The sequence below is a fragment of the Macrotis lagotis genome, chromosome 1 (assembly GCF_037893015.1).
Source record: "Macrotis lagotis isolate mMagLag1 chromosome 1, bilby.v1.9.chrom.fasta, whole genome shotgun sequence".
Lineage (NCBI taxonomy): Eukaryota > Metazoa > Chordata > Mammalia > Peramelemorphia > Peramelidae > Macrotis > Macrotis lagotis.
This window is the reverse complement of record NC_133658.1, coordinates 289,217,699-289,243,953: the sequence shown is the minus strand read 5'-3', so window position 1 is coordinate 289,243,953 and position 26,255 is coordinate 289,217,699. Positions and strand designations below refer to the sequence as shown.

Sequence of the window (26,255 nt, the reverse complement as noted above, 5' to 3'; positions counted from 1 at the left end):
TATTCTCAATTAAGATTAAAAGCCATAGGGACATAGTATTACTATCACACTGACTCAAATCACTATGAAATCCATTGTTTTGTTCTTAACAGTTGGCAACAGCTGCATTTTGTGGGAAGTTATAATTGAAAGGCCCTGAAAGATAGGAAGATGTTCAGAATGTTTATAATTTACCATTCTGGAAACCCTTAATAAAAGTCATTTTATAGTTACAGTCTGTATAAACTTCTTGGAATATTGAGCTCTATAAATGCATTGATTTCAGTATGAAATAATATTTGATTTCTTCTTCTTGAAGCCAACTCAACTCTTAATATTCAAAGGTGACAGCCCTTTTTCCCAAACTCTATTTTTGTAATCTTGATCCTTGCCACTATCAAGTTTCTTATGCAGAATAGATGCGTGATCCTGAACAAGTCATTTAATCTCTTTGCTTCAATTTTATCATAAAATGGGGGTAATAATAGCACTTTCCTGATAGTAAAAATAAAATGAGATAGCCATAAAAAGTATTGTTTAAATTTTAGCTGTACAACATGGGAGTGATGATCAACCTTAATAGATTTGCTCATTCCATCAGTGCAATAATCAGGGACAATTTTAGAGTACCTGCAAAAGAGAGTACCATCTGTATCCAGAGAAAGAATTGTGGAGTTTAAACAAAGACCAAAGTCTATTATTCCCTTCAATTTTTGAGTCTTATATACTATATAACTTTACGTCTCTAATATTTTATTTTTCTCCTCAAGGATATGATTTCTCTCTCAACACATTCAATTTTGATCAGTATATAGCATGGAAATAATGTAAAGAGTATCAAACTGCCTTCTATGGGGGGATGGAAGGGAGGGTGAGGAAAAAAATGTAAAATTCAAAACCTTACAAAAAATGATAGGTACAAACTATTATTGTATATAATTGGAAAACAAATAAAATATTAATAAAAATAAAAATAAATTTTAGCTATAATATATGGTGAACAAATACATATTGAACTTTTCATATCCATTGTGTTTTTTTTTAAATTCAGTAATTTGCCTTAGTTTGTAGACTAGGAGTCCAATTTTCTTTGTTTATCAGGAAATTTTCTCTTCTAATTTAAGGTTATAGAATGATTCTAAACTAAGATGAGCCATTATGGTATGAGATATGGAAATGGGGGTTTCTATGTCTTGTTAGACTCTAGAGAGAAAACTAAAACTTGACAACTTATAATCTGATAAGGAAATGTGACTTTTATCTCTCCTGTATTAATTAGAATTATTTACACTGAGAGAGACTTATTTTTGTTGCTCTGTGAGGCAGTGGATAGAACACTGGGCTTAGAATTAAGAAGATTTATGTTCATGAGTTCAAATCTTGCCTTTGTGTGACCCTGGGCAAGTCACTTGGTTTGTTTGCTTGTTTCCTCATTTCCTCATATGTAAAATAAACTGGAGAAGGAATTGAAAGACTGCTCCTGTATCTTTGTTGTGAAAACTCTAGAAGGGATCAAGAAGAGTTGGATATGACAAATGATTCAACAGTAAATGTAATTGTTTGTACCTGTGACTATATTCTTTGAGATTTTGTTTGAAATCCTTATCTTTCAGGATTTGAAACTGAAATTGTGCTCCTTTGGTGACTTTTAAAAATTTATTGCCATTCTTTCCCATTTTGCAGTTATTCCTAGACATGGCTTACAGAGTCTCGGGAAAGTTGCCACTGCCCGGCGAATGCCGCCTCCTGCAAACCTGCCAAGCTTGAAGTCTGAAAATAAAGGAAACGACCCTAACATCATTATAGTGCCCAAAGACGGTACAGGATGGGCAAACAAGCAGGACCAGCCAGACCAAAAGAGGTAAGGCAAACATAGACTTGGTCAGATAAGAAATGTTTTTATCTTATTGACCTAGCCTACAGTATTTCCCAGGGTCTATTTTTTGTAGTATTTTCATTTCTAGAATTGAGAATTAAGGAAAATCAGTTTGAAGATTATCTTCCTCCTTAATTTCCCATTGCTTTGGGTGAATTTTGCTTTCTTTCTTCACTTTGCCTAGATATCAAGGTTGGTGATACTATCTGATAAAGAGGAAAATTTTTATGACTAATATGGTCTTAAAAAATCTCTTTTGTTTTCCCTTAAAGCAGGCATACTTGATCACATTAGGAAAGAGTTTCTGTAAATTGTTGCTTTATAATGGTGCTGGGTAATGTATTGCAGAGTTTTGGACTAACAAATGATATTCTCTATTTCCTGACTACAAATTGTCAGAGAAAATCATGCATTTTAATAAACCTGGGGTCTTCTGAGTAATCACATACAACATTTTTTTTTTAGGTTTTTGCAAGGCAAATGGGGTTAAGTGGCTTGCCCAAGGCCACACAGCTAGGTAATTATTAAGTGTCTGAGACCGGATTTGAACCCAGGTACTCCTGACTCCAGGGCCGGTGCTTTATCCACTGTGCCACCTAGCCACTACATACAAAATTTTAAGAGAATTCCTGTATAATTGTTTATGTTTTATTTAACTAAATAAACTTTGATGTTAACATTTTCTAGTCATAGCTCCTTCTGTAATTTTAGAGTGTTGACTCTAAGAGGGTGAATTCCAGTTTGAAGGGTTTGGGACATGGGAGGAAAGGGTCTCTTCATAATTGCCTACTAGAGAATTAAATTATTAGAGCTAGAGTTAGAGTTACTGGACACCAAGACCATCAGTATGTTCTTTACTCTTAGAACAGGAGGGTAAAAGTCATTCAGAACATATTTTGAGTGATCAAATGATCGTGATAGCATCTATTAGAAACCCATCAGGGCATAGTTTTTAGGGTGGGTGGGTGGGCAAGATGGAGGGAGCATGTTAAGCTTATCTATTGATAATAATATTTTCATATTCTTAGAGTTTTAGTTTTATAGAGCATTTTTTTACTCACCCCATAAGGTGGGTAGAGTGTAATTATCCCCATTTTATTTAGTGAGGGAACTAGGATTTTTGAGAGCTAGGAAGGACTTTATAAATCACTCAGTTCAGTCTTTTTTTTTTTTAAGAAAGATTTTATTTTGAGTTTTACAATTTTTTCCCTATCCTTGCTTCCCTCCCACTGCCCCCACAGAAGGTAGCTAGACTTCATTTTTTTTTTTTTAAGGTTTTTGCAAGGCCACACAGCTAGGTAATTTATTAAGTGTCTAAGGCCAGATTTGAACCCAGGTACTTCTTCCTGACTCCAGGGCCAGCGCTCTATCCACTGCATCACCCAGCCGTCCCCACAAAAATCTTTTTATTTTTTTTATTTTTTTTATTTTTTTATTCTCATTTTGTACAAATGTTTTTTTTATACATTAATAAAATATTCTTGTTTAAGAGTAAACAAAATACCCCTTCCCCCTCATGAATATAGACTTGCTTGAGTGATAAAGTAAAGGGGAGAGAAAAAAAATTAAAATTAAAAAATAATAGTAATAATTATAGGTATAGCCAGGTGGCGCAATGGACAAAGCACAAGCCCTGGAGCCACAAGCACCCGAACCCACATCCAGCTCCGTAGACCCAACAGTCACCCAGCCGTGTGACATGCAAGCCACCCAATCCCCACTGCCCTGCAAAAAACAAACAAAAAAAAAGACCCAAAATAAAATAAAATAGTAATAATAGTAGGGGTGGCTGGGTAGCAGACAGAGCACTGGCCCTTGAGCCAGGAGCACCCGGGTCCAAATCCGGCCTCAGACACTCAGATCACCCTGCCATGTGGCCCCAGGCAGGCCACCCAACCCCATTTGCCCTGCACCCTCCCCCAAATAAAAATAAAAAATGTGCTTCAGTCTTTGTTCCAACACCAACAACTCTGTCATGGGTGGATCATATTCTTTATGATAAGTCCATCACAAAAGTTACTTCCATATTTTTCCAATGTTGCCATTGCTGATCGCAACTCCCTCCTTTCTTATTTCTCCACTACCATGTACTATATTTTTTTCTCTCCTTTCACTCTGACTCTGCTGTAGCGTAGCTGAGTGGTGCAGCAGACAGATCCCTGGTCCTGGGGCCAAGAAGCCCCGAGCCCCCATACTACCCCTTAGGCCCAGCATCCACCTGGCCCCATGGTCCTGGACAGGCCTTCTAATCCCAGCCCCTTACAAGAAGTAAAAAAGAAAATGTCTGACCACTCTCCCCCCATGGTCCATCCTCTCCTCCTTTATTCACATCCCCACCCCTTCCCCCTGCTCCCCCCCTCCTTTTTACTCCAGATGCCTATACCCCATTGAGTATATATGCTGTTTCCTCTCCTAGCCACCTCTGATGAGAGTAAAGGTTCCCTCATTCCCCCTTGCCTCCCCCCTTCCATATCATTGCAATAGCTCATTGTAATAAAAAAAACTTATATGAAATATCTTGGCCTATTCCCCCTTTTCCTTTTTCTTTCTCCCATTACATTTCCCTTTTTTTCTATTGACTCCATTTTTACACCATATTTTATCTTCGAATTTAGCTTTCTCCTGTGCTTCAACTATAAAAGCTCCCTCTACCTGCTCTGTTAACTGAGAAGGTTCATATGAGTATTATCAGTGTCATTTTTCTATGCAGGAATACATGCAGTTGGTCATCATTAATTCCTTCATATTTTCCCCCTCTCCTCCAATCTCTATGCTTCACCTGAGTCCTGTATTTGAAGATCAAACCTTCTGTTCAGCTCTGGCCATTCCAACAGGGACATTTGAAATTCTCCTGGTTCATTGAAAGTCCATCTTTTTCCCTGGAAGAGGACATTCAGCCTTGCTGGGTAGTTGATTCTTGGCTGCATTCTAAGCTCTTTGGCCTTCCAGTATATTATATTCCAAGCCCTATGAGCTTCCAATGTAGTTGCTGCTAAGTCCTGTGTGATCCTGCCTGCAGCTCCATGATATTCAGTTCAGTCTTTTAATTTTTTTCTTTTTTTTTACAGTTGAGAAAATTGAGACCCCCAAGAGATTGAGAGCGCTCCATATTTAAGCCCAAGTTCTCTGTTTCTAAAGCTAGTGTTCTTTGCACTGTAGTATATTACCTTTAGTGAGCCAGTATATCCAGGTTTAGAAAGTAAACCCTAAATATCAGATGAAAAGGTGTTAAAAGTAACTAAAATGAAAACAAAAAATTTTTATTCTTTGCAATATATATAATGTATGAATGGTGTAATACATACATAAACATATACACACATGCATATAAAGAATCATTTTATACAAGTTCAAAAACTTGTATATTTTGTCTTGAAAATAAATGTTTTATAAGACATATGAATGGTGAAATTTAGGCTCTCCTGGTGGTTCAGAAAAAATGATTTGTTGCCATTTGAGATTTTCCAGTGATAAATGTTTGACAGACTTAATGAAGAATATTCATGCTGGAGCAGATCCACAAGGAGTGAGGTGAAAGAGTAAATTTTTATAGAAGAAATTATACTTCTCCATATTTCTCCCACTACTTTTTTAGGTGTTCATGCTGGAATGGGTGAATATTCCCTTTCCATTCTAGCCATTTCTTTCTTGTAATGATGAAAGATAATTGGAAGTGGAACTGATTACATCCTAGTATTTAGGGATAGAAAGCACAAAAGGGACATTTCTGAACTTGACTGGGCAGGGACTGTGAAGTGTGGAAGAGCTCCAAAGGTTGCCACAACAATCTTTGATATGTAGTATTGACTAAAAAGACATAGATTGTAGTGAACGAATTAGAGGAGGAATGAAGAACTTTGGTTAACAAATGAGCTCCTAACATAGACTAAACTTTTGGATTTTCCCTACCCCTCCCTCATCTCTAAACATGGAAAAACAATAACTGTGTGGACCTGCTGAATCAAAATGCAAGATTTTCTCATTAAAGATTTTTTTTGTTTGTTTCTTTGTTAAAAAACTTATCTGTTTTGGGACAGCTAGGTGGTGCAGTGGATGGAGTCAGGAGGACCTGAGTTCAAATCCAACCTCAGTTAATAATCACCTAGCTGTGTGACCTCGGGCAAGTCACTTTACCCCCATTGCCTTGCCCCCCTCAAAATAAAAAAAATACTTAATCTGTTTCAAGGAAGTGAAGCTTCTGACAGTATGTTCTTTCTCAAAATGAAGGGTTTGACTAGATAGAGCCTATGATAGATACCTGAAAACATGAAAATCTTAGATCAGAGAATTCAATTTCACACTGAGCAGTTGAGTTACTTTCTTTTGCTGTGGCTCAATCTTCTCCTCTATAAACTTCTCTTCATTTTTGTCTGTTGCAAAAAAATTTGAGCTTTTGTAGAGAAATGTACCAAAGAAGAGTAGAGGGGCTGCTCTGTCCTAATTTAAAAGGCTTAATTTCCTACTTCTTGCAAGAATGCTGGGGAAAGAGGTTTTTTTGGTGTGTTTTTGTTTTTTTAAGGGAATAAAATAATTAATAGGTTTTACTTTAAGCAGTTGAACAGTTGTGTCCTCTGGAGTTTTGTCACTGTTCTCTTTCTTGTCTATTAATACCAGTTGTTCTGCTGATTTTTTTGTAGTTCCAGTGTGACGGCCGCACAGCAGCAGGAGTCGCTGCTGCAGCCGGGTTTGCAGAAATCTGTCTCCAATTTACAGAAGCCGACACAATCAATCAGTCAGGAGGTAGGTGCCAGTGTCCACAGCCTAAGTGCCCCCGACACTCTGTGGCCCCCACTTTTTTGAGAACAAACAGGAGCCATGCATGACTTCTCTTAAACTTCAAGAAGTTTGGTGTGTGAACAAGACATTGGAAATGCTTCTGTGATAGCAAACATTTTGTATTTAACCAGTAACCACTATAACCAGATTAACCAGTTTAACCAATATCAGAGGGCCATAGATTGTCTCCCACCTTTACAAAGAAGGGAAGGTGGTGCTTTTTTCTTTTTTTTTTTTGTGGAGTCAATTTTGATCATTAAAATTTAAGTGTTTAGTTTCTTTTAATTGATGATTTTTTCTTTTATTTTCATTATTGTAGTGCATATATATATATATATTGTTTTATAGTGCTGCTTATTTGACTGTTTCACTTCATATGTATCCCCATGTTTCTCTGTGTTCATAGTTTGTCTTACTGCAATTTTACATTCACATGTCACATTTTGTTTAGCCCTTCCTCAACTGAGGACCATCTACTTTGTTTGGAGATATTGCTACTACAAAAATGCTAACAAATACCCCCGCACGTGTGCTTGCGTGTGTGTGTGTATGTGTCTCTGTGTGTGTAAACCTTTTTCTTTTTTTTTTTAAATCTTTGAATTCCTTGGGGATAAATGCCTAGCAGTAGACTCTGTGGATCAGGGTCTAAATACTTTAGCCACTCAACATAATTCTTTATTGCTTTCTACAATGATTGCATTAGAAATTTGATTTAATGCCTATTGAGTAATCTTATATTTAAAGAATCACCAGCCTATGGGACAGCTAGGTGATGCAGTGGATAGAGTACTGACCCTGGAGTGGGGAGGATTTGAGTTCAAATTTGACTTCAGATACTTTAATAATGGCTTAGCTGTGTGACTTTGGGCAAATCACTTAACCCCATTGCCTTGTCAAAAAAAAAAAACCCAAACAAAAAAAGAATTACCAGCTTAAATAGAAATATAACAACAAAACCCCACTTTTTTTTGCTGTCATTTTTCATTTTCCAGATTGGAAAAATGAAATTTGTAAAGGAAGTGGTAAATAGAAAGTTCTCTTAAAGTTATTAAATTGAACCTCCTGACTTCTTCTCTCCTTTACAGCCTACTTATTGGTTTTGATTGATATCAGCAGGAATATAGATTTACCTGGTGGTTAGAAAATTATAATATGGTGAACTACATTTGGTTCTAAGACTGTTAATATACATTAAGAGACAATGGATCCTGACTTAGATACCTAGGGATTGAAGAATCCCTTGAAAGACAGGTGATACTGTAGATAGAGTAACTGGAGTTAGGAAGACCTGAGTTCAATTATGCATCAGATACTTGTGTGACCCTAGGCAAGTAAAACATTTAATCATTCTCTGCCTCAGTTTGCTCAATGTGAAATGGACATAGCACTGACTTCCTAGGACTATTATGAAGTTCAAATGAGATAACATATGTGAAGAGCTTTGCAATCCTTAAAAATATATAAATGCTAGTTATTTTTATTAAAGCAACATGAACTACATGAAGATTGTTTTCTGATCAGGGGATGGATTTTCAGACTTTTTCTCTTTTAAGAATTTTAATTGCAATATAGGCAAGTATGTGGCAGTGTCAAAAACTTTTTGTCTCACTCTGACCTTTAAAAAATTTCCACTTACTTAAAAAACATATCAGCCTGAGATGCAAGACTGACTGTCCTCAGTAAGTCGAGTCCTGCTGTGACCTACTGAAGAACACATAAGGTTGAATTCAAATCTAGTTTCCCAGAGTTTGAAGCTTAATTTTTTTTTAAATCACTTCTCCAGTCTATTAAATGCTGTTCATGTGTTCAATGCTGCTTTTTAGGCTGGGAAAATAAGTCAGTGAAGTTTGAATTCTCCTGTTCTTGTTGCTTTTCAAGAGACACAACCAAGGGCATAAATAACTAACAAGGACAAAACATAAGTCAGTTAATGCTTTCTTCCATCATCACATTGGCATTTGTTCTCAATGTAGTGCCTGTAATTGGCATGAAAGGTACACAAATTTGCAGAAAGGTACACTATTGTCAGATAGACTTGGGAGTGAATACAAGTATAGGAAAGACAAGGAAATAGCTGCACTTTTCCTCAATGCCTGCCACTGTATTTCCCCATCAAGTTTGGAGGATCCTAACCCACTTGCTCACTCCAGGGACTTTTTTTTTTGTTTGTTTTGTTTTTTTAATTTAAGCCTTTGGAGTTTTGCTTTATTTTTTAATGTCAGAGTAAATTCCTTGTATTCCTCTATTCCCCATTGAGCTCTTCTTCCTTGTAACTAAGAAAAATAAACAAAATTGAATGACAGAACAACTTTGCCTCATGCTCCAATGCAAAAGCATTTCCCCTTACTAGTCTACAAGAACAGTGATGTCTATGACCTTTATTCTTTGAAATCAATATTGTTTATTGCTTGAGTTCACTTGACTTTTAGAATTATTTCTTTTATCTTATTGTTTTCTTAGTTCTCCTCTCCTCATTGTGTCACACTTCATGCAGATCTTCCCATCTTTCTGTGAATTTCTCATATTTGTCATTTTTTATGATGTAATAATATTTCATTACATTCATTTTACTCCACAGTCTATTTAGATATTCCTCTGTCAATTGGCACCTACTTTGTTTCCATTTTTTATGCCACATAGAATACTATTATTAATATTTTGGTACATGTGGAATTTCCTTCTGTCTTTTACTTTTTTTTTTATTTTTTTAGGTTTTTGCAAGACACTGGGGTTAAGTGGCTTGCCCAAGGCCACACAGCTAGGTAATTATTAAGTGTCTGAGGCTGGATTTGAACTCAAGTACTCCTGACTCCAGGGCCAGTGCTCCATCCACTGTGCCACCTAGCTGCCCCCTGTCTTTTACTTTCTATGAGAATATTGTATCCAACCCAGTAATAGCATATCTAGGTCAAACTTAATGATTTTCCAAATTGTTTTTTAGAATACTTAAACCAGTTTACAACTCTACCACTTGGGTGAGATTTTTTTTTTTGCCTTTTCACACTCTCCAATATTAATTACATCTTTACATTTTTTGCTGAAAAGGCATATGAAACTTAAAGTTTCTTTAATTTGCATTTTTAATTTGCATTTTTCTTAGTGATTTGGAGCATTACTGATCATATGGTTACTAATAGTGTGTGTGTTTCTTTCAGAAAAGCCTTTGGCTATCTATTCTGGAATGGTTCTTGGTCTTAATATATTTATGTTCACTTTGTAACTTGATATAAAATTTTTATGAGTTATATTAAATGAAAATTTCCCCTCCAATTGACAGCTTTTTATCTTATTCTAACTGCATTGGCTTTGTTTTTAGGCTTATTCCCCTTTTCATCTTTATTACATAGTTTCATAGTTATGCTGCTGGTTAATTCATTCATATTTTGTGTAAGAGATCATGGATCTACTCTGTTTCACACATGCAATTTTTTAAAAGCATCTGTTTCATGCTTGGTCCTTTGCTAGGTGTTGGGGATACAAAAACAAAACCAAAGACAGTTAATGTCCTTGACGGATTTCTATTTTGGGGGTGGGTGAGTAAAGAATTTATGTACAAATACCAGACTGATCCAGAGTGATCTGGGGAAGGAGGAAAGTATAAGCAACTGGGAGGATTATGAATTGCCTCATGAAGGAGGTGACCATTATTAGAAGACAACCACTACAAAGGTCTGAAGATGGAACATAGAAATACTGTGTATTCTTTTAGGTTTTTTTTTAGGGGAATTGTAAATATGACTGGAATGAAGCATCTAAACAAACCATTTAGGGAAATATTATTCTATAAGTTAAGAAAAATTTTATATTGAGCATTAATGTATTTACACAGTAAGTGCTGGATGCTCCAGACACATAGGAAATGTATACTTTTTTTGACTGTTAAAAAGATAGGCTGAATATTAAAGTTGTTAGTCATCTTAATCATTTAATTTGTTATTGTTGTTTTTAAATAACTCCTTTTGTTTATTTTTTGCAAAGCAATAGGGTTAAGTGGCTTGTCCAAGGCCACACAGCTACGTAATTATTTGGTGTCTGAAGCCAGATTTGAACTCAGGTACTCCTGACTCCAGGACAGGTGCTCTATGCACTGTGCCACCTAGATGCCCCTAAATAACTCCTTTTGCAATTGAAAAAGGAAAGTTAGTTAAGAATAATGACACTAGTGAAGGTTGTATCCAGGTGTAGTAGTCCTAAAAGGAAAATGAAACCCAGCAAATTTAGATTTTTTTTTGACTGAGCATGATCTGACTTGCATTTTATTTTATTTTTTTAAAGATTTTATTTATTTTCAGTTTTACAATTTTTCCCCTAATCTTACTCCCCCCCCCCACAGAAGGCAACTTATCAGTCTTTGCATTGTTTCCATGGTATACATTGATCCAAATTGAGTGTGATGAGAGAAATCTTATCCTTAAGGAAGAAACATAAAGTATAAGAGATAGCAGGATCAGACAGTAAGATATCAGTGTTTTTTCTAAATTTAAGGTAATAGTCTTTGGCCTTTGTTCAAAATCCACAGTTCTTTCTCTGGATACAGATAGTATTCTCCATTGCAGACAGCCCCAAATTGTCCCTGATTGTTGCACTGATGGAATGAGCAAGTCCATCAAGGTTGATCATTGCCCCCATGTTCCAGCAAATTTAGATTAAGAGGATGTATTTTTAGAATTTTGTTCCATGAAGAGCAAGAATAACTATAATGATTTTATTCTTTATGTAAAAAGATGATGGTAGTAACCAATACACCACTTAAGAGTTTTTCTAATTGAGGAAATAGTTTTCACTGCTCTATTGGTACTCTTGCTTAATTACCATTGTGACTGATAAACAGTTTCAACTAATCTTTTGAAGGTCACACATTTAATAGCCATGAACCAAAAAAAGGCTCAAATTTTTATTAACAATCCCTAAGCTTCAACAAGAAAATCAGATGATTTAGCAACCAAAGAAAATGCTTTTGTGTCTTGTTCCAAACTTACTTGAAGTTCTTCCACTAAGTCTATTGTTCTTCCTTCTCTTCCAGAGAGAAGATAAATAGTTGCAAACTTTATATATGTATGTATATATGGTTCTGGTTCTGCTGATTCTGCCCTGCAGCATTTTATCAGGTCTTTTAGTATGCATTTTTAAAATAGCTAATGACTTAAGGTGTAAGTAGTTAGTGGGCCTCAGAGCAGATAGAACAGACCCAGTAGAGGGATTAAACTAAATATTTTGGCCTCATTTTTACTGTACTCTAACCAAGCTAACCAGACATAACCTCATTTTTGTTTTCTTCCTTTTTATAGAGTACAAATTCAGTGCCAGGTGGACCAAAGTCATGGGCACAGCTGAATGGAAAGCCAGTAGGACACGAAGGTGGTAAGTGTGGATAGAGGGGCTATAATAGTAAACTATTGAAGTGGACTTAGCCTTTAACTTGACTTGATGTTGTGTGAGATAATTCTGAATACCTCAATTCCAAAGTCTTTGAATATTAGGTTACTGCTGTTGTACTGTGTATATACTGTGGATTTTTTACAGTGTGCTGGCTCTTTGAAATCATTGTATTCTGAAAAAAAATTCATATTGAAGTGTGTATAGGAGAGCTGAATAAGCTCAGTCTATAATTTGCATGTATCATACTAATAGTTTTGTTTGGTAGGAATGAATATTTCTTCTTTTCCAGCATCTCCAAAGAAGTGTTACATTACCTTGAACTGTTTTGGGGTATGTGGTTATAAATAATTTGACCTTAGGGAGTTTGTTGCTTGGTTATTGCCAGTTATGTTGGAGAAATCAACAGGTTAAACCTGTAGAGGAAAAGGGGGCAGGTATAGGCATCAAGGGAGACTTTTCTGTAATCTCACAAATAAATGATGGGACAACTATCCAGAATGAGAGATAATATTGAATTTGAGTGGAGGTTCTCAAGACCATCAATTTATACAAATCTAAAATTCCTATCAGTTCCATAAATGTTTGATGTTTTTATTCAGATTTGAACTGGGAGAAATATAGACCAAAGGAATACCTACAAAGTAAATTTCAGATTAGGTACAAAACCATAGCTTCTCCATAGGTGAGAAGGACACCTATAGCCATCTGATGGTGACTGTTCTGTTTACTTTTGGAAGGTTATTAAATAAGGAGAAAGTTTACCCTGTCAAAGAACCCTATCTAAAAGTAAGAAGTCTTTTAGAAGGGGAACAGGGGAAAAGAAAGAATTTGGTTTGTGAGAAAGTTTTATTATTCTAATACCAGTACTCTTTATTTTTTCTAGAGGATTTTAATACCCTATCCTTATCAGGAAATTTGTATAGATTCATATTAAGCTATAATGAGAACATTCTGTGAGTGTATTTGGTTCATGTGACTTGTTGGTCCTAGAATTAGCCTATTTATTCATATTTCTTGGTCCCTACTTTGGATACTAACAAGATATTTCAGATAAAAAGTGAGGGCTGTATGATGGTTTTAGTAGGTGTGTAGAAGGAATATTAAAAATAGTTTCATTGCTTGATGAAAAGAATGGTATTAGAAAATTATAAATAAACATTTTGGATTGATACACATGCAGAACATTATATATGGTTATGAAATATTTATGAGGATAAAACGTCACAAAAATAATCATAGTTTAAATCTTGTCTCAAAAACTTAGAGAGACAGCATGGTACAATGAAAGAAATACAGGCCATGAGATCAGAGGCCAAAGGCTCAAGTCTCATCTTTCCTTTGCCACAAACTACCAATGACATCCTATGTGATCTCAGTTAGCTCCTTTGGGATTCAGTTCCATATCTGTAAAATGAGTGAGTGAGACTGGGTTCATATATTTAGAGCTGGGATGGACCTTATTTGTTAAAGTTGGATACTTAGAGATCATCTGGTCCAAGACCCTTATTTTATGGAGAAGCAACTGAATCCCAGAGAATTTAAATAACTTGACTAAGGTCACACAAAGGCTGTAAGCAGCAGAGTCAGAATTTGAATCTAGGTCCTCTGAAATAAATTCCATTAAAATTCCATGTATCACATTGCCTCAGCCTATACTAGATGACCTTTGAGGTCCTTTCTTTTCTAGATTTATATGATCCTGTGATTTGAATATGGGCTTGTCAAGACTCGTTAGTTCTGTTCCCAGCATCAGTATTAACTTTTTTGACCCTAGAAGCCAATTTTCAATTAACTGCTTATCATTTATTATGTTCCTACCATATATATTGACAAATGGGGGAAATACAAAGCTTATACCTTATCACCTAATAGAATGTAAGCTCCATTGAGGTGTTAACTGCCCTTTCTCCTCAGGGAGATTACATTCTAATGGAGGATAAGTCACTTGTGACCATAATAAAAAACATTCATGTTAAGTGCATTAGAGAATTTGAAAGCAAAATGCCATGAGTTCAGATCCCAAGCAAAGGCCACAGAGAAATAAGAGGAGGGTATGGGAAAGGGGTGCTTTAGTAAGATGTTATAGAGAAGGTGATTTTTGATTTGAATTTTGGAGGATCCTAAGAGAGTTAAAGACATATAAATTAACATAAACATGGAGAGAAAATAAGCATATATAGGGACATAATAAGGGGACAGTGAGTAGACAGTTTGACTAAAGTGTATGGTGTAGATAACATCAGAAAAGACTGGAATGGTGGCTAGTGACAGAGTATGAAAGACCTTAAATTTTAGTACTGTCTTCATTTTTGAATTCATATAGGTCTAGGGTATCCCCAATTGAGTGACTTTTCAGTAAATTAGCTTTGTATACTATTGATGGAAATTGAAAGAAATTATAATAGGAGCTGTGTTATAATGAGAGACAGTGTGGTTCAATAAGAAAAGCATGGAATTTGAAGTCAAGAGGACCTGGTTTATACTCTGGCTCTGCAGTTTTCTAATTAAGAGGTAGAGTTCATGAAAGTCTCCAGGCTGACAGTACAACACTGAAGTACTAATTGTCCACAAAACAGGTAGAGCATATCTTATATTTTGTCATTCTCCTTTAGGCAATTAATGAGAAATGCTCCACTGAGAGGCATTGTATTTTACCTTTTAGATGTTGCTTTTGTGAAGGTGATTGAAGTTTAGTGATATAACTATATTTGATCTATTATTTTGACAAACATTTTTGCCAAGCAGATTTTCTGTTGCAGATTTAATGTATATGTTGTAGAGAATTGAGTATGAATTAAAATCTGATATAAATGTATATAAGGGTATTTAGCTAATATGTGTCTTTGGCAGTGTTACTTTTTGTTCAGATGAACAGTGACTGACCTGTAAAGTGATAAATCATTGTATTTATAACAGCAATATTTATCTTCTCTTTATGTAGATTCTATAGATTGTAGACTAAGAGAAGCAATGGAAAGAGCCACTAGATTTGGAGTTAGAGGACAGGGATTAAATCTTACTCTGTGTGTATTTCTGTGTGTGTGTGTGTGTGTGTGTGTGTGTGTGTGTGTGTGTGTGTGTGTGTGTCTGCCTGTCTCTTTGTCTGTCTTGTCTTTCTGGATTTCAGTCTCCTAATTTGTAAAATGAGTGGGCTAGTCTTGATGGCCTCTAGGATCCATTCTTCCAACTGGACTCTAAATCTATGATTATTTTTGTTTGGCAAAAAACCTAACAGGTAAAATGCACAAGAATTAGACTAAGGCTCTTTCCAGTTTAAAGATTCTCTATGAATAATGATAACTTGGGTTTATAGAGTGCCTTTCTTCCTAAGATACTTTAGAAATCACTTGATGCTTTTAATTATGCTACCATGGCCATCTGTGCAAAGAAAAAAAATACAAGAAAAGCCATATTGAATATTGACTTTTCAGATCCAATAAGCTCTCATTTTAAAAAATAAACTTTTTCATATTTTATTCTTGCCAATGATCTTTTACACTATGAGACAATTGCAAGCTAGAGCCATACTTCACAGCAGTAACTCTTTTATAACACTTATAGATGGGTGCTCTGGTTAGTAGTTTGTGAATAATATGTACAGTTATTACAGTAGCAGGTTTATTTGACTTTGAGACTTCCTTACTAACTAGTGGGGGAGGAGTTGCTGCCTTCTGCCTTTGCAGTACTGTCAGCTACATCCTTTTGGCAAAGTTGGCTATAGTTAAATAGGAGCATGAATCAATAGTGTTAATTAGACTGAGGGGAAACTTGTGCTTTACCTGTGCAGGGATCAGTGCATGCCAGAGGCAGATATTTTGGGGTGTGATTCTTATTACTGTTGTTATAGACTTTACCAAATTTATGGTGGACAGAAGGTCTATTAGTCTTTATAGAAAATTTCATAAAATTCTATTGTGGGTTCTTGAATGGCTTAACTTGTCCCCAAAGGCTAAGGGTTTGAGATAAGGTGATTTGAAGAGATGTAAACAAAAATGAATGGAGAAAAGATAGACTAAATGTAAGAGGATAGGGACAGTTTGGGATTACCTGGTGCCATCTGAAAGTACTGCCAGATATACTTCAATTGAAGTTCCTCAAGATGATGTATTCATCTTCAGTCATATGTTGTCCTTTTTCAAATATGACGCTACTGGCTCGTCATCAGGAAGACATGAAATTTACATTTTATTTTTTTCTAAGATGGATATCCTAATTACCTTGTCCCCCTTATAACCACAACTGTATTAGTTTGCAGGGCAATTTGCAGTGGTAGGGGTATGATGGTATGTGGTCTATAGCCAGAAAGAGGTTTACTGGTTCTTGTCCTTTGTTATTGAAGAAGACCAAAATGACACCACTATGTCTGAGTGTATCTGGCTGATAAGACTAATATGAGCTTGGAATGCTCTACTTCAGTTCGGGCACATATAGTCCATGTCAACATCTGGGGTGCTTACTCTAAACTTATTTTGAGAATGGAATGCGTGATCTTTGCTCCTTGTTATCGTTGTACCCTAATCAGCCCAAAGTGGCTTGTTTAAAAGCAATTCTGTTTCAATACATCAGTACATTCAATACATCTGTTTCAATACAATACTTTAAATGAGTCAGATTCAGATTTACAATTTTATATTTATACAAAGATTTCCTGGTTCTTAATTCATTTTTGTTCACTGAGTCTTCCTGCTTTATTTGACAGGTTCAAGGGGCTCAAGCCGACTATTATCCTTCTCTCCCGAGGAATTTCCGACGCTGAAAGCAGCTGGCGAGCAGGACAAGGTTGGCAAAGAAAAGGTCGTCTTAGATCTGTCGTATGGGCCAGGACCAAGCCTCCGCCCACAGAGTAAGTCATTAAGATTCCCTGTATCTGGCCATCCATTGAAACAGCAGTGATTTTTCTTCATTCTTGTCTTTCTGCCCTATCTGAAGTTCTCTCCAGTGGCCAAAGTGCAAGGAACCCCAGGATGCCCATGGAGAAACTGTGACTTTTACTAGATTCTGTCATCTCTGGGAGGTTCTTGACTTGCTACTTCTCCTCTGTCATCTTAGTTACAAAGGAGGAAGATCAGTTCAAGGGAGCTAATGGAAAATCTAGAATTACATGCACACAATTGTTAGTTTCTTTGCAGTCATGGTTTTGACAGACAAAAGGGCCAGTTCATTGGTCACTGATCCTAGTAATGATCTGTGACATTGCCTTCCAGTTTTAGGTAGACTTCCGTCAGTTTTGATTTTTTATGTTCTCAACAGGGGATTGGGGAAGATATGACAGAGGACCATGGAGGTGTGATATATCATTCCTTTACTGTTTTTGGTCAGAGAACCCAAAAAGAAGCATCTGCTTTTTAGAATTTGGATGTAAAAATCTGAAAATGGTTTTATTCAATCAATCCTCAAATCCTCTTCCTCCTTTATCCTCTCATTGAAGTGTAGGAGAACTGCTTTCACTTTGATTCAGTTGTTTGAACAGTATATTTAAGTTCGTTTTAAACTGGGGGATTTCTGGACTGGGTAACTGGAGGCTTGTATTCAACTTTGACATTTAACTAATTTTATAACCTTGGGTACTTGGGTCTCTTTTCTCATTTGTAAAATAAGTGATGGATTAGAAGGTCCCTTCCAATTCTCAAAGTTCTCTATTTACTTGGATTTCCTTACCAATTGAATAGAGGATGAATTGCTGCTGTCTCTATATGCAGTAATCTCAACTACATCTTTCTGGCAAACTCTGTCAACAGGACCATGAATCAGTGATGGTAACTATACCTGTGGTAAATTTGTGCTTATACTGTTTAGGAAGCAGTGCATGCCATGACACGTTGAATGGTAATTATTAGTATTGCTGTTATAGACTTTCTTTGCACTAGGGTGGGATTCAGATCATACTGGCTTAGCAGGGGTTAATGACTGACTGCTAAAAAAGATTTAGTAGAAAGCAATAATATAGCCATGCTGCCAAAAATATGTTGTATATTTTATGATGCATTAATATGGAGGTTTTAAAATTTATTCGGTTGACTTTTTTTTATATATCACTATCACATCCTAATTATCCTCCCTCACTCCCTCTTCACTTAACAAAGACAGATACAGTCAATTCCAAACTTGAAGACTCCTGCCTTTATCCCTAGAAAGGAAATTTATTTCCAATCAATCCCCTGGAAAGACTGATCATTATACTCATTTGAATTCTTTAGTGTTTTCTTCCTTCCTTCCTTCCTTCTTTTTTTAATAGTGTAATACACTATTCTATTCTTTTAGTTCTTCTCTTAAACTCTATTACCCTAATTCTCTCCTGGACTCTAACCCTACAATCACCAATTAATTACCTATTGGACATTTCAAACTGGGTATGCCATAAGCACCTCAAACTTAGTGTGGTCAGAACAGAACTCATCAGTCTTTTCCTTGAAATCCATGTCTCTTCTAAACTTCCCTAGTCTTGTCAGTTCCTGTTATTGTTGAGGTTACCACCATCCCTCTTTTCACTTGGATTTGCAACCAAAGATTTATCATAGACTCTTCCCTATCTTTTCCCCCAGAGCAATTACAATTGCTTGACATTTCTTTTACTTTTATTCTTCCGTGAATATCCTTCCCTCTCTTCTTGGAACCAATACCTTAGTCTTGATCTCCCCCCTGGACGCTCTTTTTTCCATCTCTATGCCTCTGTGTGAGTTCACTCTCTCACTAGACTGTTCTGCCTCCTGACTTCCATCTTTGGGAGCCTTGGCTTTAAGACTCAATACAAGTATCTACTTCTGGGTAAAGGCCTAACAATAGTGCCTAAAACTTATAGGGCTACAATAAAGGCTTTGTTGATTCTGTCTTCTTCATTCTATATAATTCATAAAAAAAAAAAACTAACTTTCTCAGTTCCTCACAATCGTCATTTCTTATTGTTCAATAAATTGTTATTTTCATACACCATTTTTTTGTTTAGTCATTTCCAAACTGATTAGCAACTCCTTTGGTTCTAATTTCCTGCTCCCATAGAAAGTCTTTTATGCATATTTTGGTATATGTAGGACCTATCTCTTTGGTTTTGATATTATTAGAGTATAATACCCAGCAATAGGTACCTTGGATCAGAAGGTAAAACAATTTTGTAATTTTGATTTATTTTCCAGAATGGTTGAAATAGTTCATAATTTCCCTAACAGTACATTAGATATGACTATCTTCCTACAACACCAGCATTTACTTCCTGCTTTTTATCATTTTTGCTAATTAGATGGGTACAAAGCAAAACCTCAGGATTGGCTTAATTTGTATTTCTCTTATTACTAGTGATTGTACTTTTTAAAAAATGATTGTTGATAGTTTGCATTTCTTCTTTTGAAATATGTTCATGTTCATTAACTCCAGACCTATTAGAGAATGACTCTGGGTCTTTTATAGTTGTCACTTCCTAATGTATTTTGTATATCAAACTTTTATCTGATTTCATTTTCATATTTGATATGAAGGCTTTCCCCCTTTATTCAATTGTTCCTCTTATTTGAGTTACATTGATTTTTGTTAGTACAAAATCTTTTTAATTTTATAGATACAAAAATTAACTTTTTAAAAAAAAAGTTTCTTTGTTCTTTGTTTAAGAATTCTCCTAGGCATTGTTATGAAAGGTAGTTTTGGGGAACTAAAGTGACAGAACTGTTACTTGGAAAACAAATGAAATTATAACTCGAAAGAGAACAAAGAATATGAGGATGATATAGGGAAGCAGATTGTAGCTTTAATAGAACTTACTAAAAATCAGACTGTTCCAAAATTAATGTGTTACTTTTTGAGGTCATGAGTTTATTGATTTGATACCTGAAATTCAGAAACCAGATGAATAATTGACTGTTGTGTATATTGTAAGCTCTTTAAGGGCAGAGTTTATTTAGTTTTTGTATTTTTATCTCTAGGATATATTATAGTGCCTGGAATATAGCAGTGGTTTTTTAATTGATTGACATATTGTTGTAAAACAGAGAAGGGGAGTGGAAGGGAATAAACATTTATTTGGCCCCTACTATGTGCTAGGAATTGTGCTGATTCATTTACTAATATGATCTCATTTGATCCTCACAACTATACTGAGAGTTAGATATTATTATTATTATTATTATTATTATTATTATTATTATTATTATTACCACTTTTCAGTTGAGGAAACTGAGCAGGCAGAGATTAAATGACTTGCCCAAGGTCTCAACAGCTAGTAAGTATCTGAGACCAGATTTCAACTTGGGTCTTCCGGACTCCAGGCTTTTGGTTCTCTCCATTGAGTCTGTCTCAACTGTCTCTAGCTACCAGTAATGCAAACTCCTATGAAATATAAGTTTGGATTATATGATCAAGTCTTAGTTTTTTTTTCCTGGAGATTCTATGACTTCTCAAAAATACAAAGACTTTTTAGAGCTTCTGTCTCAGAGCAAGTGTTTAGTGTGGTGTAACAGGAAAGAGTTATAAATTTGGAATCAAAGGATGAGTTTGAATCTGGTCCTTGCTACCACCTGAATGTCCTTGGACAAATATATGTCTCCTTAGATCTATATTGTTATAAAATATAAAAATTAGACCAGAAGATCTCTATAGTCCATTTTAGCTTTAAATTCCTTAATGTTTTGGGGATTGGTTAAGATAGAGGAAACCCTATATTTCTGGGACATGTTTCAGTAAATTTTTATCTTGTTGGTACCCTTGAGTAAGAGTTATTTAAGAAATGAGTCTTTTAGTTCAATTAAATTGTTTTTTGGCCTATAATTGTATTTCCCTGTAGCTCTTAATAGAAAATTAAATGATATTGTTTGTGACAGTGTGTTACCAAAATGATAGAGTAAAATACTGTAGGTTACCATTTTTTAAAATTTCAATTATTACTGACCAGAGGCTAATTTGTTTTTATACCTGCTTTAATTTATTTGGAGAGTTAGTTCTATGGGCCTGTGCTGATCTATATGTTTAAACCCAGGACCCTGACATTGGGCTATATTTCTCATTTTCTTTTGCCAGCTGAGAGGCCCACTTATTCTTGGAATTCATTTTCATGTGATAGATTTCTGCTTGACCCAATTCAGCTTGATTCCTCAATTTATATATACATTTTTTTAAAGAAAGAGGGGGTCCCTTTGACCTTCATAACCTCATACTGCTCCTTCCCCCTCCCTCCTTTTTTGCCCCCTTTTAATTTCCAGATGTGACGAGCTGGAGGGAGGGCGGTGGGCGGAACATAACCTCTGCCACATCTCTGACCGCCTCCCCGACTGAGCCGGGCAGCAAGAACTCGAGTACAGGAGATGGAGCCCCCTCCTCGACATGTACCAGCGATTCTAAGGAGCCTTCTCTCCGCCCGGCTCAGCCTGTCCGAAAAGGGGCTTCACAGTTCATGGGAAATGTATACCACCCACCTACATACCATGACATGCTTCCTGCTTTTGTAAGTCCAAGTGTGTAAAATTTTTCTTGAAGTTGGATTGTGTCCAGCAGACTTTAGCTCAGATGACTGAGTCTTTTTCACATTATCCAAAACCTTCTACCCAGAAGTGTAATTTTAGAGGTTTCCACACTTGTATTTTCTTGTATTTAATTATTTCAGAACTGGTTTTTTCAGTATTAAAAGTGTTTGTGTTTCCCAAGACAATCTCATTCCTATTTTTTAACTTGTAGCAGGAAAGACATGAAAGGGTGGGGGTCATACTGTTTTGGGATAATTAATTAGGAAAGTTAAGGGTACCCTACTGTTCTCTTTCTCAGCTGTTCTTTTCTAGCAAGTCAGACTTGACAAGAATCATCTATTTTGTATAATTATTTGAAAACCAATTGACCAATATTGTGTTTCAGATGTGTTCACAACAGTCACCAGAGACCCAGGGTACAGTGGAACGAGGGTCTTTTCCTCTTCCTCACCTACGCCTAGAACCTCGAGTTCCTTTTAGACAGTACCAGATGAATGACCAAGATGGGTAAGATTACTGTATTTGATGTGTGGAGGAATAAGACACATTGAAAATATACTCTTTTTTAAAATTTATTTATTTTGAATTTTACAATTTCCCCCCTAATCTTGCTTCCCTCTCCCCACCCCCCACAGAAGGCAGTCTTTTAGTTTTTACATTGGTATACATTGAAGACATACACTTAGATGAATCTAAATTATTTAAAGTTTGTGAGCCAAGTGGGTTATATTACATTTTGATATACAAGTTCTGAAATGGATGAGGTATACTGAGTTTTACTCTTTGGGTAATTTGTACCAATGTAACATGTTTCCTCAGGATTCCAGGAGCAATGAATGATAGCCTTTTTTACTCACTCTATGAAATAAAGGACTTCCTTGCTCTTACGTGAAAACAGGTTGAAAGTTCTGCAGAAATCCATAGTCATATGAAAAATTGTTCTAAATCATTACTTATTAGAGAAATGCAAATTAAAGCTTCTCTGAGGTATCACCTCACACCTGGCCAGTATGACCAGAAAGGATACCAATCATTGTTGGAAAGGTTGTGGGAAATCTGGGACACTATTTCATTCTTGATGGAACTGAACTCATTCAACCTTTCTGGAGAGCAATTTGGTACTACGCCCAAAGGGCAACAACCAGCCATATCACTACTGGGTCTATGCCCTGAAGAGATGAAAAAGGGTAAAACATCATTTGTACAAAAATATTCATAGCAGCCCTGTATGGTGGCAAAGAATTGGAAATCAAGTAAATGTCCTTCAATTGGGGAATGGCTTAGCAAACTGTGGTATATGTATGTCATGGAACACTATTGTTCTATTAGAAACCAGGAGGGATGGGAATTCAGGGAAGCCTGGAGGAATTTGCATGAACTGATGCTGAGTGAGATGAGCAGAACCAGAAAAACACTGTACACCCTAACAGCAACATGGGGGCAATGATCAACCTTGATGGACTCAGTCATTTCATCAGTCCAACAATCAGGGACAATTTTAGGCTCTCTGCAATGGAGAATACCATCTGTATCCAGAGAAAAAACTGTGGAGTTTGAACAAAGATCAAAGACTATTACCTTTAATTTAGGGGAAAAAAACTGATATCTTATTGTCTGATCTTGCTATCTCTTATACTTTGTTTCTTCATTAAGGACATGATTTCTCTCTCATCACTTCAATTTAGATCATTGTTTACCATGGAAACAATGTAAAGACTGGCAAATTGCCTTCTATGGGGGGTGGGGGAGGGAAGTAAGATTAGAGGAAAAATTGTAAAACTCAAAATAAATAAAATCTTTATAATTCAAAAAAAAAGAAAGTTCTGCAGAGAATGATTTTAAGAATTACATACACACACATATCTTTGGACTTTTTAATCATATAGAATTAAAACAGATGGAAGAAAATAAAGAAAATTGTTTTATTTTCCTTCAGTCTCCATGATTGGATTATAGAGTATCATTATTCATCTTCTTCCTTCCAATAGGAAAGAAAACAGAATGGGAATGGCCCGCCCAACACGCCCCATAAGGCAGCTAGGGGAACGGGCTCCACGACCCACCATCATCAATGCTGAAAATCTAAAAGGGCTTGATGAACTTGATACTGATGCAGACGATGGTTGGGCAGGTATGAACTTCAATTGATTGATTAGTTTTCAAATGATTGCTTGGAAAGATAGGAATAATAGTAATTCACTTGTGTTACCTGTCTTCTTGACAGAGTTAGTAAATTTTTGTATGCTTTTTGGCATATTCCCCCCCCCCCCCCCCCCCCCAGATTTGGTAGTAAAGGAGAAAGGTATAAAGGAGCTTAGAAGCTTTACATTTTATGGCAACAGAACTGGAGTTTCTTATTGACCATACAACTTGAGCAATTGTTTTTCACTATAGTTCTTGATGTGAGGTGGACTTCTTTTCTGTGTGTGGGGTGGACTGGATATTGCATTTCAGAGTTAATGAGAAAATTTTGAGTGTGACTTTATCTATAGCACTGGTTGTGTTTTGTATGGTTTGGCTTAGCAACTGATTTGGGAGGCTAGCCTTGAATTTCCCCACCTCATTGAAAAAATGTTGAATTTCTCTTTCTGCTATTTCTTCCTTGGCTCTCCTATTGCTGTAGGCCTTCATGATGAAGTGGATTACTCAGAAAAACTAAAATTTAGTGAAGATGAGGAAGAGGAGGAGACTCTTAAGGACGGAAGACAGAAGTGGTAAGAAGTCTCAGTGTGGCCTGGTTTCTCTAATAGCAGCTGTTCATACCTGATGATATTTAAAATAAACTTTAGATCCTACCACAATGCCTCATCATAGCATGGGAGAAGGCTTTGTCACTAAATCATAAATTTTGGCAGCAGGATCTTCTATTTTAGAAAGATTCCCATAGTTGTAACAACACTATGTTTTGCTTTTTAATTTTTTTTTAGGTTTTTTTTTTTTGCAAGGCAAATGGGGTTAAGTGGCTTGTCCAAGGCCACACAGCTAGGTAATTATTAAGTGTCTGAGATCAGATTTGAACCCAGGTACTCCTGACTCCAGGGCTGGTGCTTTATCCACTGTGCCACCTAGCTATCCCTTATGTTTTGCTTTTTGAGAACCAATCTATATAAGTATGTTGAAGGTCATTATCATTAGAATTTAATTCTTTGACTGCAACAATCAATGAAAAAGAAAGATTTAAAATGACTAATCTTGACATTTTCACAGTCTGGTTATAAAATCAGAAGAAAAGGAAGATGCAGCTAATTGAAAGAATAGCTTATAGGTTCTTAGGCAATGTACAGAGGAAAAGATATCAGTGGGAGGACTCAAAAAAATCTTGAAACTTCCCCATCTAGAAAACATTCATTGTCCTTGCCAAGTAGAGTCACGTCCAGCCTAAAGGCAACATTGTATTAGAATGTAAAAACTCATTTATAAGATCCCAGAGAGAAGGATAGCAGAAGATAAATGAATATTATTGCCTCATAAAATAATGAGAAGCAGTGGAGGTAGAAAAAAATTAATGCAAAGACTGACCTGAGGAAAGATATCCAAGGTCACCTAAGAATAAAATTGTGCAAATATGGTTCCAATGATGAAACATAGATGTCATGTAAACATCTTAAAACTGAATTTACTCTCTTTATCACCAGTCCTTGTTTTCATAACTTCCCTCTTAATATCCCAGTCACCACCATCCCCTCATTCCTCCAGGCCTCGAAACCTTAAGAATCATTCTCACCCCATCCCCAATAAATTGTTAAGGCCTGCCACTGTTAGATTTGTAAAATTTTCTCTTCTCCAACACTGGGATCACTAGTGCAGGCCCACATCACACACACACACACACACACACACACACCCCAACTGGAACAATAACTTGTCTGTTGATCTCCTTCCCTCAAGACTCACCCCGCAAGAGTCCATCCTTCATTCAACTGTCACAGTCTTCTTAAAGGATAGCTCTGACCAGTCCACTGTTTCATATGCTCAAGTGGATCCCTATCACTTCCAGGTGCTCAGGGTCCTCCCTTGCCTGCCTCCCTCCTGTGTTTTCAGTCATATTCAATCTCCAGTCCACTGTGCAGTGTTGCTGGTCCCCTTGTTACATTGCACCCACCTAATTATATAATTCATGTCCACAGTCTTTTAGTTTACCTGCATTCTCAGGCTCTTGGTCTCTCCTCTTTTCCAATCTAATCCATCAACATACTTGGTGCTTTACCTTCACAAACTGCTTTCATTCATCATATGTCTCCCAGGCTCTTTTGACCTCTTTTACGGAGAGCCCCCTAATTGTTCCTTACGCTTTCAGTCTCCCTTCTCCAATTCATCCTTCACACAGATGCCATGTAAGTATTCCTAAAACAAAAAATTTGACAGCTCTACCAAAATTATGTTCCTACCTACCATTCTAGGATTCTTTTATTACTCTCTTCATTCCATTTTTTTTTTTTTTTTTGGTCTAACTAGCTTTCCCAAGCATCACATCTTTTTTCCATATGTTGGCACTATTATAATTTTCTTCTCAACCCCAGTCAGTTTTTAATGATCTCTCTCTTCCTCTTTATCTTTATTTATCTTATCTTCTCTCTCTAAATTTCTTAGTATTTTTTATATTGACTTAGTTGTATGCATGTTGAGTCCTTTAGGACAGCATTTTTTGTATCTTTAGTACTTCACTTAGTAGACCTTTAATAAATGTTGGTTGAATTAAATAAAATTTGCCTTAGATCAACCATTAGAGGAACTGGAAATGGCACAGTAGAAAACAAATGAGAAATGTAGTTTTTATACATAGTTTATTTGTGCAGGAAGTA

General features: G+C 36.1%; 1 protein-coding gene across 8 annotated transcripts in view; it reads left to right on the top strand.

Moving 5' to 3' along the window:
• PRRC2B (proline rich coiled-coil 2B) overlaps positions 1–26,255 on the top strand; it is a 103,223-nt gene that overhangs the window by 48,528 nt on the left and 28,440 nt on the right. For 7 of the 8 annotated variants that reach the window (XM_074210875.1, XM_074210873.1, XM_074210874.1 and 4 more), the window contains exons 3-10: positions 1,663–1,840; positions 6,493–6,595; positions 11,920–11,992; positions 16,710–16,853; positions 21,193–21,434; positions 21,839–21,960; positions 23,442–23,584; positions 24,077–24,167. In XM_074210875.1, the coding sequence (XP_074066976.1) occupies positions 1,663–1,840; positions 6,493–6,595; positions 11,920–11,992; positions 16,710–16,853; positions 21,193–21,434; positions 21,839–21,960; positions 23,442–23,584; positions 24,077–24,167 (1,096 nt within the window). Of the gene's footprint in view, positions 1–1,662; positions 1,841–6,492; positions 6,596–11,919; positions 11,993–16,709; positions 16,854–21,192; positions 21,435–21,838; positions 21,961–23,441; positions 23,585–24,076; positions 24,168–26,255 lie in introns of those variants that run through there. The other variant, XM_074210880.1, reaches the window with a different exon arrangement.